This window comes from Nothoprocta perdicaria, unplaced genomic scaffold (genome assembly GCF_003342845.1).
Source record: "Nothoprocta perdicaria isolate Ctin4 unplaced genomic scaffold, notPer1 scaffold_103, whole genome shotgun sequence".
Classification (NCBI taxonomy): Eukaryota; Metazoa; Chordata; class Aves; order Tinamiformes; family Tinamidae; genus Nothoprocta; species Nothoprocta perdicaria.
Window position 1 is genome coordinate 1,183,531 of NW_020454128.1, and position 16,328 is coordinate 1,199,858.

Below are 16,328 nucleotides of genomic sequence, written 5' to 3' on the forward strand. Positions count from 1 at the left end.
CTTTGATAGCGTCCTGCTGTATATCGATATTAGCATTCTCTGTCTCTTCTCCGTTGTTTAATAATCTCTTATCCATCCTCCTTCCCGGTTGAAATAATTTCTCTTTTTGCTCGATGTATTATAGTTCTGCCATTAATATGATCTAGTGGGGTTCATAACTATTATCTTGGCTCTGTAAAGCAACTTCGATAAGACTTTATATTGTGGCAGGTTGGTCATTCTAATCGTACCTTGGTGTTTTCCGGTACTCTTGCCAAAGGATATTTTCTTTTCTATTAATTTTAAGGACATCCTAAGTGCTGGAGTTGCTATCTCCTCGTGACAAACTCAATTACTTTCAAAGTAAAACAATGAAGAATGTGGCCAGCTTGCTTCTGTCATTTGTGCAGCTCCGTACCAACTCAGATGTAGCATCTGGAATCAATATGATTAATAGATCTTGGTGCTTTGGGATAGAGTCAGCAAACAGAATAAATTATAACATCCTTTCTAGCTCATTGCTGGTAATTCCTTCTCGCTGCCTGATCCGTGATAGCCATGATGTTGTACTCGCTGATGTTGTCAGGCCAATCTTGAAGCATTGCCTGGTAAGTGCTCCGTCAATACCCATTTAGTTAAGGTTGGGATGATGTGTTCTGTACGCTTCGCTTTATTATTGCTTCACAGAGTAAAGTATTACTTCCTTGGGGTATGGGAGCAAAAAGAAATGCTTACTTTTGCAGTTAGTCATCCCCTTGAACAACTTGCCCGAGTTCCTTTCACTGTTTGGGGCAGGGGTTGGCATGTGTTGGGGCAGGTTGGAAATGTGCTCTCCTGCACTGACACAAGGGCTTTGAAGTTCCCGATGTGTCCCAGGTTGTTACTCTTCAATTCAGTGGCCTTGATGTGCTAACCTGCTTTTAAATGCCATTTTAATTGGACACGGCGTATTCTGCATTCAGATTAACCATCAAAAGTAGTCTGTGTGACCTCCTCAGACACGGATTTAATGTGAACTTAATGTGTCTTAAATTTGAGGAACGATGGTACTCCTGCAAACACGGAGCAATTCCTATAACTGTCATGGAAAGAAACGCCGTGAGCTTTGGTGAATTCAGTGAATTCTCTCATCTTCAGTAGTTACTGCTGATTTATACCATTCCTTTAATAGAAAGTCAAGCCCTTCCTATTGAAGCTGTATATAAACCATGGGGTTTGAGATGAGCCTTTATAACCCTCTAATTTCCTGTAAATAAATAAACTAAAAATGTTCAGCTTTCTAGACTGTGCTGGAACAGCGCTCCAGTGATCATACTGCCAGGCCTGAGTCCCGTTGACTTGTGGTGGGATTCCCAGCTTCAAATGCCTGGTGGGAGCCTCTGGTGAAGCCGCTTGCAGTGCAGGAGGTGCAGAACTGAGAAGTTGACGTTCATGTTTATTGTAAACCCTCTTATTGCAAACAAGTGCTCTCTGACACCAAACTTCTGCAGAGCTTGTGGTATTCACGAGCATTAGCAGCAACTTGCAGCTTTCCCTGCAGCTCTTCCTGTTACAATAAATGGGCAGCTGTTGTGCTGCTGATGAGTGTTGAAGCATGTGTTGATCCAAGTGTTCTGCTGAGGTTTGTAGAATGCTCTCAAATATCTTTATCATTTAATGTGTTTTTTAAAAACTTTTAAGTGTGCTGGATCTGATGCTACTTCCTCAAATGTTTAACATAGGTTTTGACATTTTAATGGACTGCTGTAGATGTTCCAGGGAATATCTGCGTGAGTTCTGATGGTTTATTTACTGCTATGGGTTTTATTGGAAATGTAAAATATTTCTCTTCTGGGCAGCACATATTCCTTTTGAAATACATCAACAAAATGTGAAACCCGCATAAAATGCAAAAGCTGTGAGTATTCCAAAAGCAGTGAGAGTCATTGCCGCCTATTTACATAGGCCTGTATATTTATGGGACTTGTACACATACTGTAAAATGTAATATAGCAGGGTAACTGTATTGTAATAAAACACTAGCAAAAAAGGCTAGTGAATTATAGTCTTCAATGAATCTTGTTTCTCGTTATAGAAAACAGTATGATTACTAAATGCAAACAGCATGCATTTTATGCAGTTAGTTATAGATCTTGCCTCTTGTGTCTGGAATATCAATATTTGGTTTACTTCTAAGGTACATTAGTTACAAATACAATAAGTGTGTTTCATTTTTCACCACAGACATCTCAGTATGTGCAGTATGTATCAATGATTATTTATCTAAATGTAGGCTCTTCCCAGGACCGCTTTTCCTTAAGTAACTGCTGCAGCCAACAGTGTCTTTTGTATATATATATATATATATATATATATATACACACACACATACATACATATATATGATTAATGGATGTTGTTAAAACTCTAATAGTCAACTTATACATGACAAAATTGGGTCACATTATAGCAGCGATGGCGAAGTCGACTCCTCTTTCGTTGTGAAGGAATGAAGGGAATTCCTCCTGTTACTAATGAGAAGTGGTTTCAGTGGGTACATCCGTCCACGCAGACACCAGCCCCTCTGCCGACCTGTGTCTCCCATTTTAGATCTGCTGGAACTGCTCCCAGCCTCTAACAAAGACTATGTGATCGCACGGTAAACTCAAGTTTAATTGTAATTGATAATTTCACTAAAGAGACGCGTTCACCTTGAAACAGTCCATGCTGTATTATGACGGTGAGCAGATCAGACCTGTAAGCTATAATAAAGATATTAAAATGATTAATTTTGAGGTACTCTGCTTAGTGTGGGGTGCTCATAGCCTGCAGCTCATTCGGGTGCCGAGCCAGTTGGCAAGTGCAAGATCTTAAAGTTATGGTAGAGGGACTTCCCTTTCGTTCTGGTTATGTGCGTTCTGTGGCATTGCTACTCATGAAATACACTTTAGAATTAGTTAAGTTTCAGGAAAAACTAAAATTCTAGAAAGCAGTGTTTTAATGACAGTTCATATACATACCACCACATCCTCCAAAAATGATATGAATCACCCAGGCACTTAATAAATTAATGTTTTCCTTGCAGAATTATATATAAGATCACTTTTGGCATAAAGTAGTGGAGACTTGTAAAGTACTTACATCACTGTGGAAGTCACCACCCTTATTTGTATTTAAGAATTGTTTTTTTAATTAGATCCTATGCAGCACATTGTACATAGAGTGAAAAAGGCCACAGATTAAAGCAGTTAGTAGTCCAATAAAACTGAATGGTCGCTTATGTGAGCAAGGCAGTTTTGAAACCATTTAGAACATAAAGTTGCATGCAAGAGTCTCTCCATATTTCTGAAGGATCAAATTGCCTTCCCTAATCTCTTTTTATCAGCTCTCAACACACCCCGCCAACTGAAACGGAGCAACGTGGAGACGTCGATTCCGTTTTACTGGAACCACGCAGCAGCTTACTTGTAATTGTGCAGCCTAATTATTCTAGTAATTTCTACTGCCGTTTTCTTTGTTCTACATTTTAAACTGCTGCCATTTCTTTCTCTTGCAGACACACACAAATGTAGCCTGTTAAGTTTCGGGCTTTTAGGCAATTTTAGGAGCAGCTTTCTCATTCCCAGTTTTCATATCTGTCTTTAACAGAGATTGTGGAATGTGCAGTTGTTTTGGATAACTCATTATGGTCTGGTCTGGGCTGATTGGGTTCAGGGCAGGATAATCATTTAATGCTCTGTAGCCTGCCTTGGTTCTGTAAAACATCTGCGGGGTTAAAGCCTTTTGTTTGTGCCTGTGCCTGGATTCCCGGAGGAATGACAAGGTAAAACCCCTGCCCTCCATCATCTCTCTCTTGAAAGAAAAGGTGCTTCAGTGTTATCTTCCTGTCTGTCTTTCCTGAAGTGCTTCATGTTAACACCCCAAGCGCGTTCTTCCTCAGCCTGGATCCTGGATTAGCTACTACACGAGCAGCTGTAATGCACAGAGCCTGCAGTAATATTCTGTAGAGGTTCAAACAAAGAGCAGATTTCAAAGTAAAAGGCTGGTGATTATCAGTGCTTGTAAAAACCAGTTTAATGCCATTGCTCAATATGATAAAGAAAAAAGCTTTAGATTTCATTGTGATCCTATGTAATTGGGGATTGTCTCTAAAAAGGCTGAGCCTTTGTTTAGAACAGGTAGTCTTTTTAAAACATGGCAAATATTTTAGCATTTTTTATTAGCCGAGCAGCTGTATATATTTCAGAGCAACATGGCCAATTATGTGGATTGGAAAAATTGAGAAACCTGGTTGTGCGGCTTAAACTAATGATCTTTTTCTTTCTTTCTGTGCTGTGTTACAATTGCGTGCGCAACCCTGAAGTGCTATGGAGAGCTGAGATGTAAGTTACTGAAGTTGCAGATCTGGTGCTCAGCTGCATTTAGTCTGCATCCTGTAACACAGCTGATAACTGTATTTCTTCAAATGCAGCCATAGTGTTTAAGTAATTACTCTAGCAAAAAGGACATGAAGTAGAGAGGAAGGATTCATTAATAGATCTTAAAGATGTTCACTTGGGAACACCTCACAGTTCCTATCTTGCAGTTCTTTCTGCAGACCCCTGTTCACCAAGGAGAGCAGTGTTGTGTGTTAATGGCTGGCTGTAACTCTTGGGAACAGGATAACTGCACAGCTCCGTGCTCCGTGATGTCAGCATAGGAGCCCAGGAGTTGGTGTGGTCATCAGGACTAGGAGACCACATAGCTAAGCAAAGGGGAGTGATTTATTCCTTACAGTTTTAGAACATGTATCTTGATACTCAGAATGCACTAGTCCACCCTCTTGTTTCTAAACCATAGGTTGTGGTAGATCAATATCTAGAACATATATTACCTGTTAATGAGATTGCCTTTTTAGCACCTGGCTGCCGCAAGTTACTTGTAAGACCAAGGCTTGTAAACCCTTAAGTTCAAAAGACCACTTAAAAATAAATGCACTTTTAAGGGAAAGATCATTACAAATGGGCCAGTTTGATGTTCAATTCTGTTACAAGTTGTTATTCAAATTGGACTTTGTAGGAAGCTAATTGTTTCAAAACATCCTCACTGTGTTTTTGAGGCTCTGATTGCCTCTTTTAACAGTCAGGGTAGGATTAGCAGTATATTTAGCAATGTACCTTTATGCCAGAGTCTGAAAGCAGCTTGGCTGAGTCGACCCAGCGCACATCCGTATCTGTAGGTGAACGTCCAGTCTGCCACGTTTGTTGCTGTACTCGATGCAGAGTAGATATGAATGTGCTTGTGACTCATCCCCGCTGTGTTAGCCTTCTTTCCCTCCTCAGGATTATTGAGCAAAATCCATTTTTAGTAGAGATTTCAAGGCCTGCACAGTTTGTTCCACTGCAAACTGGGCTTAGCTCAAACTCTGAATTACAGAAGAAAATGCAGCCCTGGTGCATACTGTGCTTAGGAGATGCCGACCTCTCTTGCCTTCCCCTGCTGGTTGAGGTTTAAGTCGTAACTGCATTAGCTGTGTGCAACATACAGAGAAACAATAAAGGAAAACGTGCGTTAACAGCATATGGTCCTTGAATGTCTGGAGGATGTAACAACCCAATGCGTCTTTCCAAAGCCAAGATTCCTGTGCTGCTTTTCAAAGTGCAGCCAACAAAAGCCCAGGCTGATTTATGAGTTAGTCAGTGTGTCAGATTTATGTAATGAGATTATATATTCAATCTAATGAAGGAAAAATATGCTTACCAGAACAGTATGACAGTGCCGTGATTAAATGGTTCTGTAACAGTATTCCCTCAGTGGATTAATTTAAAAAATGCAGCAGGTACTGCTGACCTGCTCCCTGTGTACTGCTGGTGAACGGCTCCTTGCAAGGAAGATTAATGTTTTTGATCGTGTTGATAAAATAACTATGTGATAATAAAGGTAGATATGAATTGCTCATATCTGGCAAAGTGGCTGTTGTTTTTGGCTAATCTCCCTCGATGATTTATGCTCTGGGGAAGCTTCTCCTGTGTATTTGTGCAAGTTTGAGGAAAGAGAGCAAAACAGAACAACAAAGAACAATGAAGATGTGTCCTCATCTTAATGCGTCTCTGTAATGGCAGCCCCTGCCCTGCCGTCAGCCTTTGTTCATCCATTCTGCTTAGCAGAGGAAGATGATGCTCAAGCTCTCACACCCCTGAATTCTTAGAGAGAGGAGTTTAGTGGTCGAGTGGGATCCTGAAGGGACTGGATCTTGTTCGCTCCCTCTAAACATTACAAGATTACAGTTACTGCAAGAACTATTTTTCATAAAGGTTTCTTTTTTAAACATTTGAGAATATAAGATCTAAATCAATGTTCTGATAGAAAAGCCTCATTTTAGGCAAAGGCTTGAGCTGGTTAATGTGGGGAAGAATATTCACCAAAGGTGACTGAGGGATTTGCTGAGGGATTTAATCTTCCTGGGTCTGCTTGGTGATCAGTGAGGAAAGTGGCTTCTCCACAGCCTAATGAGAAGCAGGTGTTGTTGGGAAGCCAAGAGCTAAAGTGGGGATGCCTTTGGTATTATTTATATTGATTTAATTAGGTATCTTGATATGCAACAGGGAAAATGGCATCAGAATCATCTTCAAGATGTTCTCTGTTCTGTAAAGAGACAAAAAAGAGGTGCCTCTAGAAGTCTTTTGTTAATGGGGTTTTGTCAGTCTGCAGAACTTGGCATTGTTAGCTCAACATTTTGTGTGCAAACATTGTTCCTCTGCTGAAAGTCTCATGAGCAGCAGGACCCTGGCTTGTTCATTCGCTGCCTTCCTGCTGAACCGTCTGAACTCTGGTTCTGCTGTTCGAACATCTACAATATGAAGTGCATCTGGGACTCCTAAGTAGTGCTACCCAAAAGACACAAATAGTGCCTTGTTTTCTCAGAATTAGTGAACAGAGGTAGCAGGTGAAGGGTATATTTACTGGTTTGTCCATTTGAGAGGGAGAACATTTAAAATCTGTGAATTGACTGTACTATAAGAGTTATTTGTGCTACCGTAAGTCAGGTGTTGACCTTTCCCATCTTAAAACCACAAAGCGTTTATCTTGCATCCCGAAAGCAATTGATTCTCTCTTAAAGAAGAGCTGACATTCTCAGTGTATTATCTCTGGTATATATGTACTCTGGTTATTGACCACGTAAGAAAGTCGGATGTTGTATTTAAAGGGCAGAATAGTATAATCTAAGAGCAAGGGTCCCAAGGTCTTTTGTCTTCTGACCTATAAAGTTATTGTGTGTGCCCAAAGGATTTCTGGGTTGTGCTGTTCCTGTTGGGTATTAGCTCTTTATACTGTCAAGCAAAGTACTGGAAAGAATAGAAAAGGTGGTCGTGACAGCTCAGTTTTTTCCTCAGCAATATTCACTATATTTGTCACTGTATCTGTACAGATACATAGATAACTAAAGTTAAACCTTAAATTAGGTCACGCGTTTAAATAACTGGCTGTGCACATGGTGAGACTCCAGTGGTCGTTGTGCTCCTGTGGTTGAAGCCAACAAATTTTCTTACATTGTCTACAGTAGACAGAAATAGGGCTGAGCTTAGATAAGCCTTGTTTTTAAAGAAGAGCTCCCTAACCTGTCATAATCTACTTGGGAAGTGGGGTGCTTGTCAGATTCCATTTTGATCACGCTGTAAGCTGGTCTTTGATGATTGCTTTCTGTAATTGGAACAAATGTATGGCCATGCTAATTCCGCTCCTGCCACCCGCTGCATTGCGGCCGAGCGAATCCGCACCTGCCCCTGCGTGCCTGCCCCGATCGCTGTGTGATTGGCCTGCGTGAGAAGTTGATGGGAACGTTTTAATTCTGAGCGAGTTTAATCTTTGGGAAAAACTCTTGGCTTTCCATACATAAACTTGGAGAATATTACAGTCATTTTTACATTTACTTCAAGATAGATAACCTTTAAAATCTTCAAACGGTGTGTTAGAAGCAGTTGTCCAGCTCCACTGAAGGTAAAGCAAGGAAGATTTAATGCCAGTGAGTTTGGAGTCCACTCCTCCGAGATTCCAGGTTGGAAAGGGCAGATACAGATGTCATTTTGGCACGAAGACATGGTTGGGTTCTTTGTTGCTATAATTTCCTTTGGTTAATATGGGTGCTTGTGTTTCTCAAAAGAAAGTTTCTGTCACTTCAACTAACAGTAATCTTGTATCATCAAGACTCCCTTAAATTTATCAGTTTAACCTTTAACAACCCTTAGTGCTCTGGAAGTGTCTGTCTGGTGAGGTGAGAGAGTTGGAAGCAGCCTTAAAGGAAGCAGGAGGCAGGAATTAGAGATGAGCATTCCCAGTGTCATCAGGCCTCCAGATATGAAGTAAAATTTACATTTTCATTTATAAATCCTCTTTTGATTGCACATCTCAACACTTTCACGTTTATGTGCAGTCTGCTTAATGTTCTCCCTTCACACTGATCATCATTCTTTTAAATGCTTTGCATTAATGCACACGTTTTTCATCCACCCCGTCTTGCGGACCTGTGCGCAGTGAACAAAGGATCCGTGTGCTCATTCCTGGAAAACACTGAGCTGTCTAGAGGAAAAACAGCCTGAGGTCCCAAAGTGCTGGTGCAGCAGAAACCAGAACCTTCAAAAAGGAGCCTCACAATAAGAAAAAGCAAAACTGAAAACCACCACTTTCCCAGCACCCCAAATAGAGGGGGACCAAAATGCAAAATCTCTCTGTAAATACATGTGAAATTATGAACTGCGTCTCCAGGAATACTAGTTAGGTTTGTCATTTCGTTGAATATTACTTTCTGGGTTTGTCATTACACTGCACATAAAGTGAGGTTAATTCTGACTGTGACCATTGAATTTCTGTCACTTGATTTACCCTCATGCTGTTCCATGATTTAAGTTGCAATCCTAGTTTCTTTATTGAAGCCTTCTCCTATAACTAGTATTAAAGTTAACTGCACAAGGGAAACCGAATAGTAGATGAATTACTTGACTGTTCCTTGCTTTCCCCCAACTAAAGGGCAGTGTAATGGAACCAGAGGGATATATTCAAATGGCATATTTACACAGAGTTCAAGTTTATGGGATTTGGTAAGGCTGTTTTGCTTGGATATCATTATTGGCTAGCAATATCAGGGAGACGAGGATATTGGACTACTTTTTTTTTTTTGACTATTTTGTGTATTAAATGCGTTGTATGTTTCATACTTGAGTGATGCCTCTTTTATCAGACCTGTAGAACAATCTGTTTATTTACTCCTGGAGTCACCATGTAAGAAAACAGGGCCATAAACCCAGATCCAAACCCAGTTCCCCAGTGAGCGAGCGGTGACACGGGTGTGAGGAGCTGGGGATGTGACAGTCACACACCTTCTGTCCCAGCTAAGCTGAGTGACTGATGCCACTGGAAGAGGAACCTGCTGTCTGGCATGAAATCTAATTGGCTTTGATGGTCAGCATTTGCAGATTTGTTTATAAACTGGAAAATGTACAAATTGCAGACCATCTGCGTGGAGCAGTGTGCTAATGAATGCCTGTAGCTAGCAAATCCATAAGCTCATTACCTCAAAGTTACAAGTTCTTCCCCTAGTTCCCAAATGAGGTTATTCATCTGTACTGAGATGAGAGAGGTATTTGTCTTCAGGGTACAACCACGCTTCCTTCAGGTCTAGAAAAGCTATTAAAATGAGTCACATTTGTTCAGTCTTTTAATAGGATCTGTTTTCTTCTGCTTCTATTTTTAATTTTTCAATTCTACAACAGCAGCTTGCCATGCCTTAAGTATTTTGTTTAAATGTTTCAAGTAGAGAAATGCCTTGCAGAGAGTGGCTGGGTCTGCTCAGAGAGTGGCCGCTTGGTGAACTAGAGGACGTGTGTCGGGGTATATTACATACAGCATTAATGCTCCTTGGCAACAAGTACTGATGGCTTCCTGGTTTAAGAATGTTTATTCAAACTGGGAGCCTGTTCTGAAGATGTAGCCCTTCCGCTGTGTGTGATGTGGAGTAAGTGATGCACATACTTAAGGAAATGACTTCATGTTGAAGCTTTGCTACTGCTTCACTACTTGTGGTAAAAAGAATCAGGGGTAAATGATGTTTTTATCTTAGCTTGTTGATTCCTAGGATTAAATGTTAATCCTGTCTCCTTCATCCTTACCTTCTCTACCCCCGTTAGAACAAATACAACCCCTCCCTTTGAGTACTGGTTATTTGCAACTCTAGATGAGGAGCGCCCCCTCCCCCCCCCCTTTGTAATAAGCTCCAGGGCATTTGGGATAGGAATACTTTCTTTCCTGAGCCTGTGCATATCTGCCTTGTTGGAAACTAGCTTTGTTTTTATCTTAATGATTGTAATAAAAATCAAAATGAAATCTATTAATGAATTGCTTGAAATATTGGATGATTGTGCAGACTTCCTGCTTCCATCTTTACATATTTCATGATTTTCTCTCCTGCATCTCCCTGCAGGTGGAATGGCTCAAGAACGAGGAGCCCATTGATTCCAATTTGGATGAGAACATTGACACCAGAGCAGACCACAACCTCATCATCCGCCAGGCGCGGCTCTCCGACTCCGGCAACTACACCTGCATGGCTGCCAACATCGTCGCCAGGAGGAGGAGCCTCTCTGCCACCGTCGTGGTATATGGTCGGTGAAAAATACTCAATAATTATGCAAAAACTTAATGGATGTGCTTACTGCGTGGGTGCCTAGTATTGGTAACGAAGGCTGGAAGTTCGTTACTACTAAGAAGAGCTTCAGTTCTGTTGCTGAAGGCTAAAGGAATGCCTTTTTTGCAGTGATTAGCACTATGAGTTGGTTGTTATGTCAGCAATAACCATCCTGGCTCCAGGTATTAATAAGATTCATTATAAGCTAAAGCACCCAAGTACACCTTGCCTGCTAGCAGGAGGCCCCTAAGCATGTGCCTGGGGAGGAGCGTTGGGGGTGGCTGCGGTTGGATGTGGGGCACTGCAGGCTTCAAGCACCAGTTTCCAAAGGGGCAGCTGCACTGCAGCAGACGAAGGAGCAGAACCTTCCTTTATCTCCACCGTTATCTCACCCGATTTAGAAAAATAGATCATTTGCATTTAAGCAAAGCTTATTTAAAAAAGCTGCGGTACCTGCTTTTACCTCCTCCTCAGTCTTGCCATCAGTGATTGCACCTTTTTTCGTATTACTCTTTTGAAACAAATGCTTGTGTTTTTTGAATCCGTGTCCTTCATGCATTTATGTTCTGATGCTTTGTGGGTGGCAGTGCTTCTACTTCAAATTTACCTGCAGAGAGTGAAAAGCAAAATGCTGCCTTGGAGTGATTTCTTGCATAACTCTTCATGCATCTCCAGCAGCCTCAGGGACGTGTGTGTGTTTTGCAGTAAACGGCGGCTGGTCTTCGTGGACCGAGTGGTCCAGCTGTAACGCACGGTGTGGTCGAGGCTGGCAGAAGCGATCGCGAACCTGCACAAACCCCGCGCCGCTCAACGGAGGGGCCTTCTGCGAGGGAATGTCAGTGCAGAAAATCACCTGCACTTCGCTTTGCCCTGGTGAGACGTTCGTGGCTTCTTCAGGATTAACCTTGCGGGTCACTCTGAGAGCTATCCCTACCTGGTATACATGGTAGACAACAATATTTAGAGACCATTCAGGTTAAATTGGAACTTGGGGATAGTTGTGTGCTTGCTTCCACTGCAGGGCAGGGCCTTGTGCCTTTTGGTCTTTCTCTAAGAGCAGCAGTTTTCATGCAGGTTTCTCAGGCCTTAAACTGACACTGCAGCCAACTAAATGCTCGATCACAAAACAGCTTGTTCAATGTAAGAAGAATGTAAAGGGCTGCTTAGATAGGGAGAGGAGGAAGGAAGACACTTCAGTTTGAAAGTCTGAACTCTGCTTCCTTGTGACTTGCACTGTATGTTCTACTCGGATCCCTAAGCTAAGCAGTTTGACTTGCAGCAAGGATTTTTTTCCCCTCCCCGTGCAGTGGATGGAAACTGGGAGGTGTGGAGCGAATGGTCCGTGTGCAGCCCGGAGTGTGAACACCTGAGAGTTCGGGAGTGCATTGCTCCCCCGCCAAGGAACGGAGGAAAAGACTGCGAGGGCCTGAGTCAGGAGTCGGAGAACTGCACCGAGGGGCTTTGCATTCAAGGTGGGTAATGGTTTGCACTGAAGAGAAGGGCAGGTAGCACCTAGAGCTGGAGATACAGTGTCGGGAGTGCCTCACATCCATGTCAGCAGAACTCCTCTGGTTGCAATGTTACTACAAAAAAACAAGATTATGGTTTTAAGGAGTTGCGTTTGTGCAGTCTGAAATCTGCAGTGGTTTCTGTGTCACCAAAATTATCTAGCACCTACTTTGCTTCTTCATTACCAGGTGATTGCATGAAATACGTCCGGTGAAAAGAGGAAAATTATTGTCTAAACAAAATGAACTCCCTTTTTTGTCCAAAGATTATAATAATTTCCTTAATGGCAGCTAGCATCCTGTATAATTATATAAGCTTCATAAATATGCATATCTCAGCTGAGACTTGAAAAATAAGATTTTATTTGGTTTTTGAGGGAGGGATCATCTTCAGTTTTGCTGCATATCCCAACTCCTTCAAGTTTCCAGGATTACAGAACAGCTCTCCAGCTCCAAGGCGTTACCCAGTCAAGCTTTATCATGCAGAGGACATGAACAAATTTCAGCTTTTTTTCCTTTTCTGTGTTTTAAAAAGAAATAACTAGTGAAAATTTGTGAACACTGCAATTCATTCAGCCTTTGAGGACCAACACAGCGATAGTAAGATGCTTTCTGAGGTCTTTCTCCTTCTTATACATTAAATGAATACCCTTCTCTGCAGATGGCTTGTAGAATGGCTTAGTCCTTTCATGGGTGCAGATTAGCATTTCCATTGGAAAAGATGTGTTGAAAGGGGCATGAAAAGAGGCAGCTGAGATCTCTGTGCTCATCAGTGTTGGTGACAGCCATGAGTTTCATCAGAGTTAATAAACGGTGGCCCTGTTCAGGTCACTGCTTCCAAGAAGAGACCTTATGGCATTGCAAGGTGGTAGAGACTCCCTGTCCTACTCCAGGGACGTCTTTGACTGAGTAGATAATGTCAGCCCTGTGTGTCACCTTCCAGCTGTGCTGACAGTTTAGAGTAGAAGAACAAAGATTCCCAGGTTTATCTTGGTAATCTGAAAGCAGCTTGTGGCCTGGTGAAAAGCTGTTTTTATTAAGCATTGAGATTGATGATAGACATTTTGGAGAAACTAATTTCACTTGCTGGCAATAGCTTCATTCCATGGGGGCAATCTGCGAACTCCCCGGGTGCCTGTAGCACAGCTGGACCCCGTAGAAGTGGGAGCTCTGCGCGCTGCTCGTCGAGAGCAAGTGCTGCAGCTCTCAGGCCTTCTCGGTGCCTTCCAGCTCTCTGCTGACCTCCTTCCGAGGGCTCTGTTCCGAGGGCTTCCTCTAGGCTCTTTTAATAGGCAGGTTGGAAGATGCCCCTGTCACTGCCTGTCCTCCGGTGTGTTGTCACTGTGCCGCTGCTGTCAGTCTGTCTCGGGTGTCCCAGCAGTGCACAAGGGGAGTGCTGTGCCAGACAGCTGTGTCATGAGCGCTGCGTTTGATGCTTAATTGTGATTCTAGGAGTGAATTCTCAGGAACTGTACTCGGGTAAAGCCCTCTGAACCTTTTCCTACGAGCCAGGATTGCAGATACTGGACTGCTCAAATCCCTCTATCCACATTGCTGCAGAGAAGGGAAAAGGAACTGGGAGTTTGGAGTTGTGTCTGCCAACATGCTGCTAGAACAGTATTTTATTTTATTGAGATGAGGGAACCCTCATCTCAAGCTTAAGAACACTGATTGAAAATGCAGTTAGAATAAGGCTGGTTTTCCTAATAAGAAATAAAATTTAAAAAAATCCTTGTAAAATTTTCAGACATGAACTGTGCACACTTAGGAATATACACCCAGTGTTTTGTGCCTTAACTGAAAATGTGCTTTTTAGGTAGGTGGCTCTCCTTTCTCTTGATGAGAACTTTTAATGCCAGCGCACACCACCAGTGCTGCACTCCAAGTTCAGCATCTAAATCTGTGGTCTGCAGCTTTAGTGGGAAGTTTGTGTGCAGGTCACCAGAACACGGCTAGGAGCTCAGCTGCAATGAGCATGGCACTTGGTCTCAGATGGTGGCAGGAGAGAAGGAAATGGTTGTCTTAATAACCTTGTCCTAAAATAAAGCTTAAAAATCCAACCAAACAAAAAGATGTGCCCCAAGACATGATTTTGTAACTGTAATTGGCCCAGGTTAGTTGTATGTCGCGGAGTTTTGTTTGGTTTTTCTTCGAGCAGCCTCTTTGAACAGTTGCTTGAGCTGGACAGCGTGCCCAAGCAGGTGGGGCTGGCAGGACTGATGCTGGAGCTGCGGGTTTGTAGCGCGCGGAACCCGGAGGCGCTGCTGGCAGTTGCTCCTGCACATGAGGAATTTATAAGCAGCAAGCTTGGAAACACGGAGAGCCCGGCATGCCCCGGAGAGGGGTCGCTGCCGTGGGCACTGAACGAGGTGGGGTCCCATCACCTCCTGATTTCTTTATCTGGTAAAAGCTGAAAAGGTAACTCCGGTGCTTAGCAGGAGGGAGAGAGAGAAAAGCTCATTTTTAAGATGTACACTCATGTATAAAACCTGTATTTAATATTTTCATATATTTGTATATGTATGAATAGAGTATTTATTAGGTTCTTATATATACATAGATGTCATTTGTGTATAATTAGATAAGTAAATGTTTCCATATTATACATACGGGTAGTTGATAAATAAGTGTCTCTCACTCCCTTGTTTCAAACATACAGAGAATTAATTCATCCTTAACTTCGTTTGCAAAGTGACACACTTCAAAGTATTGAACTTTCTTATTGCCGAGATATGTATTATAAATGAAAGCAGCAAAGAAAGTTAACAGATACTTGAACTAACCCAGTGAGAAATGACAGTAAAGGAACATCCAGAAAGAGATTAACAAAAAGGAAGAGAAAAATATGGACAGCATAAAATATTCATATTGTCAGCAAACCAGGAGAAAATGTTTCATTTGTAGCACTAGACAGGAGCAATATAGGAAATAGATATGCTCCATGTAAATTTATTAAGTGCAATTTTCTCTCCCTCCCTTCTTTTTTTAGATAAAAAACCTCTTCATGAAATAAAATCCCAAAGTAAGTTATTTTTTTCTCTTGTAAACATGATCTTTTCTCATCTTTTCTGTAATTCTACTTTATTTGTTTATAAGCTAAATAAAACTGAAGGTTATATGAAAGATTTTCGAATATACTGACAGCATCTACTTAGTGACTTTGGGATCTTCGGTTTTAGTCTGAAAGTAAGAAAGTGATCATTCTTCATAAACTGCATCTGCCTGGGAGCTCGTTCTGCTGGAATACTCGTCTTGAGTATTGCTAAGGCCTTGGGATAAAAAAAAAATAATGAAAAAGAAGGATGTAGGAATTTGGCTGCCTTGCTTGAAATCTGGTTCCGCCCTGGCTCTGTGTCTGGGCCTGGTCAGTTTGCTGCAGACTTCGCTAATTGCCTGGCAAAGAGGGCTAATGTGCTCTACCCTGTGTAACGTTTATATTCTCCTTTAGGGGGCTTCTATCATGCCATCTTGTTATTTCTCAGCCTTCCATTGATTTCAGGGGAATTTTAGTTTTATCTAAAACATCTGGAGTAAATTGACTAATTTTACACTTAGAGAAACAGACGTGAAAGACTTGGCACACTTCACCTTCCAGCAAAACCACAGTTTCCGTGAGACCTGTCTGTTCTAAAGCTGAGACATTGCTTTTTCCTTCATTAAGCCCTGCACAAAGCTGTGAGGACTTTTGACTGCTTTGTTTTCAATATTATTTTCTTTGAATTTTGACTAATAAACATATTTTTAGCAAAACTCCTTTGAAGGAGTTAGGACAAGAATCTGCCTCTTTTGTGAGACATAATGGATGCAGTTGCTTTCATCTTCTTTGAAGGCAGGTTCTCTATTATTTATTAAAAGCTATTTCCCTTAAAGTCTGAGAGTTCCTCTAGGGTATAAGGGCACAGGGTGCTCCGGTTATTTGAAATTTTATGAAACTTGGGCGCTTAAATTCTTAGAAAATCTTTAGAAAGCCTAACCTTGCCTCAGCTGTGTTTGTTTAGGGCACATGTGCAGCAGGCAGCGGTGTGAGAACAGCAGATGATTTTCTTGGGAGGTTGAAGGCCGCCTGCCTGGCTGTGAGATGCCACAGGATTCTGCTGTCTGATAAAGCAGGAGTTGGAAAGGACTCAAGCTGGGGTCTGTATTATCTGCAGAAGACATCACTGATCAGAAACATAACTAATAATCCCAGCACCTTGAACATCAGT

At 41.9% G+C, this 16,328-nt stretch overlaps 1 protein-coding gene and 1 long non-coding RNA gene across 2 annotated transcripts in view; both read left to right on the plus strand.

Moving 5' to 3' along the window:
• Positions 1-16,328, plus strand: part of UNC5D (unc-5 netrin receptor D) — a 79,979-nt gene that overhangs the window by 42,611 nt on the left and 21,040 nt on the right. Inside the window, exons 5-7 of the mRNA XM_026042467.1 lie at positions 10,412-10,592; positions 11,321-11,488; positions 11,923-12,087. Coding sequence (XP_025898252.1) covers positions 10,412-10,592; positions 11,321-11,488; positions 11,923-12,087 — 514 coding nt within the window. The remainder of the gene's footprint in view (positions 1-10,411; positions 10,593-11,320; positions 11,489-11,922; positions 12,088-16,328) is intronic.
• On the plus strand, positions 484-1,321 carry LOC112950575. The gene is made up of 2 exons (XR_003250053.1): positions 484-587; positions 1,255-1,321. It is a non-coding gene; the product is annotated as an uncharacterized LOC112950575 (long non-coding RNA).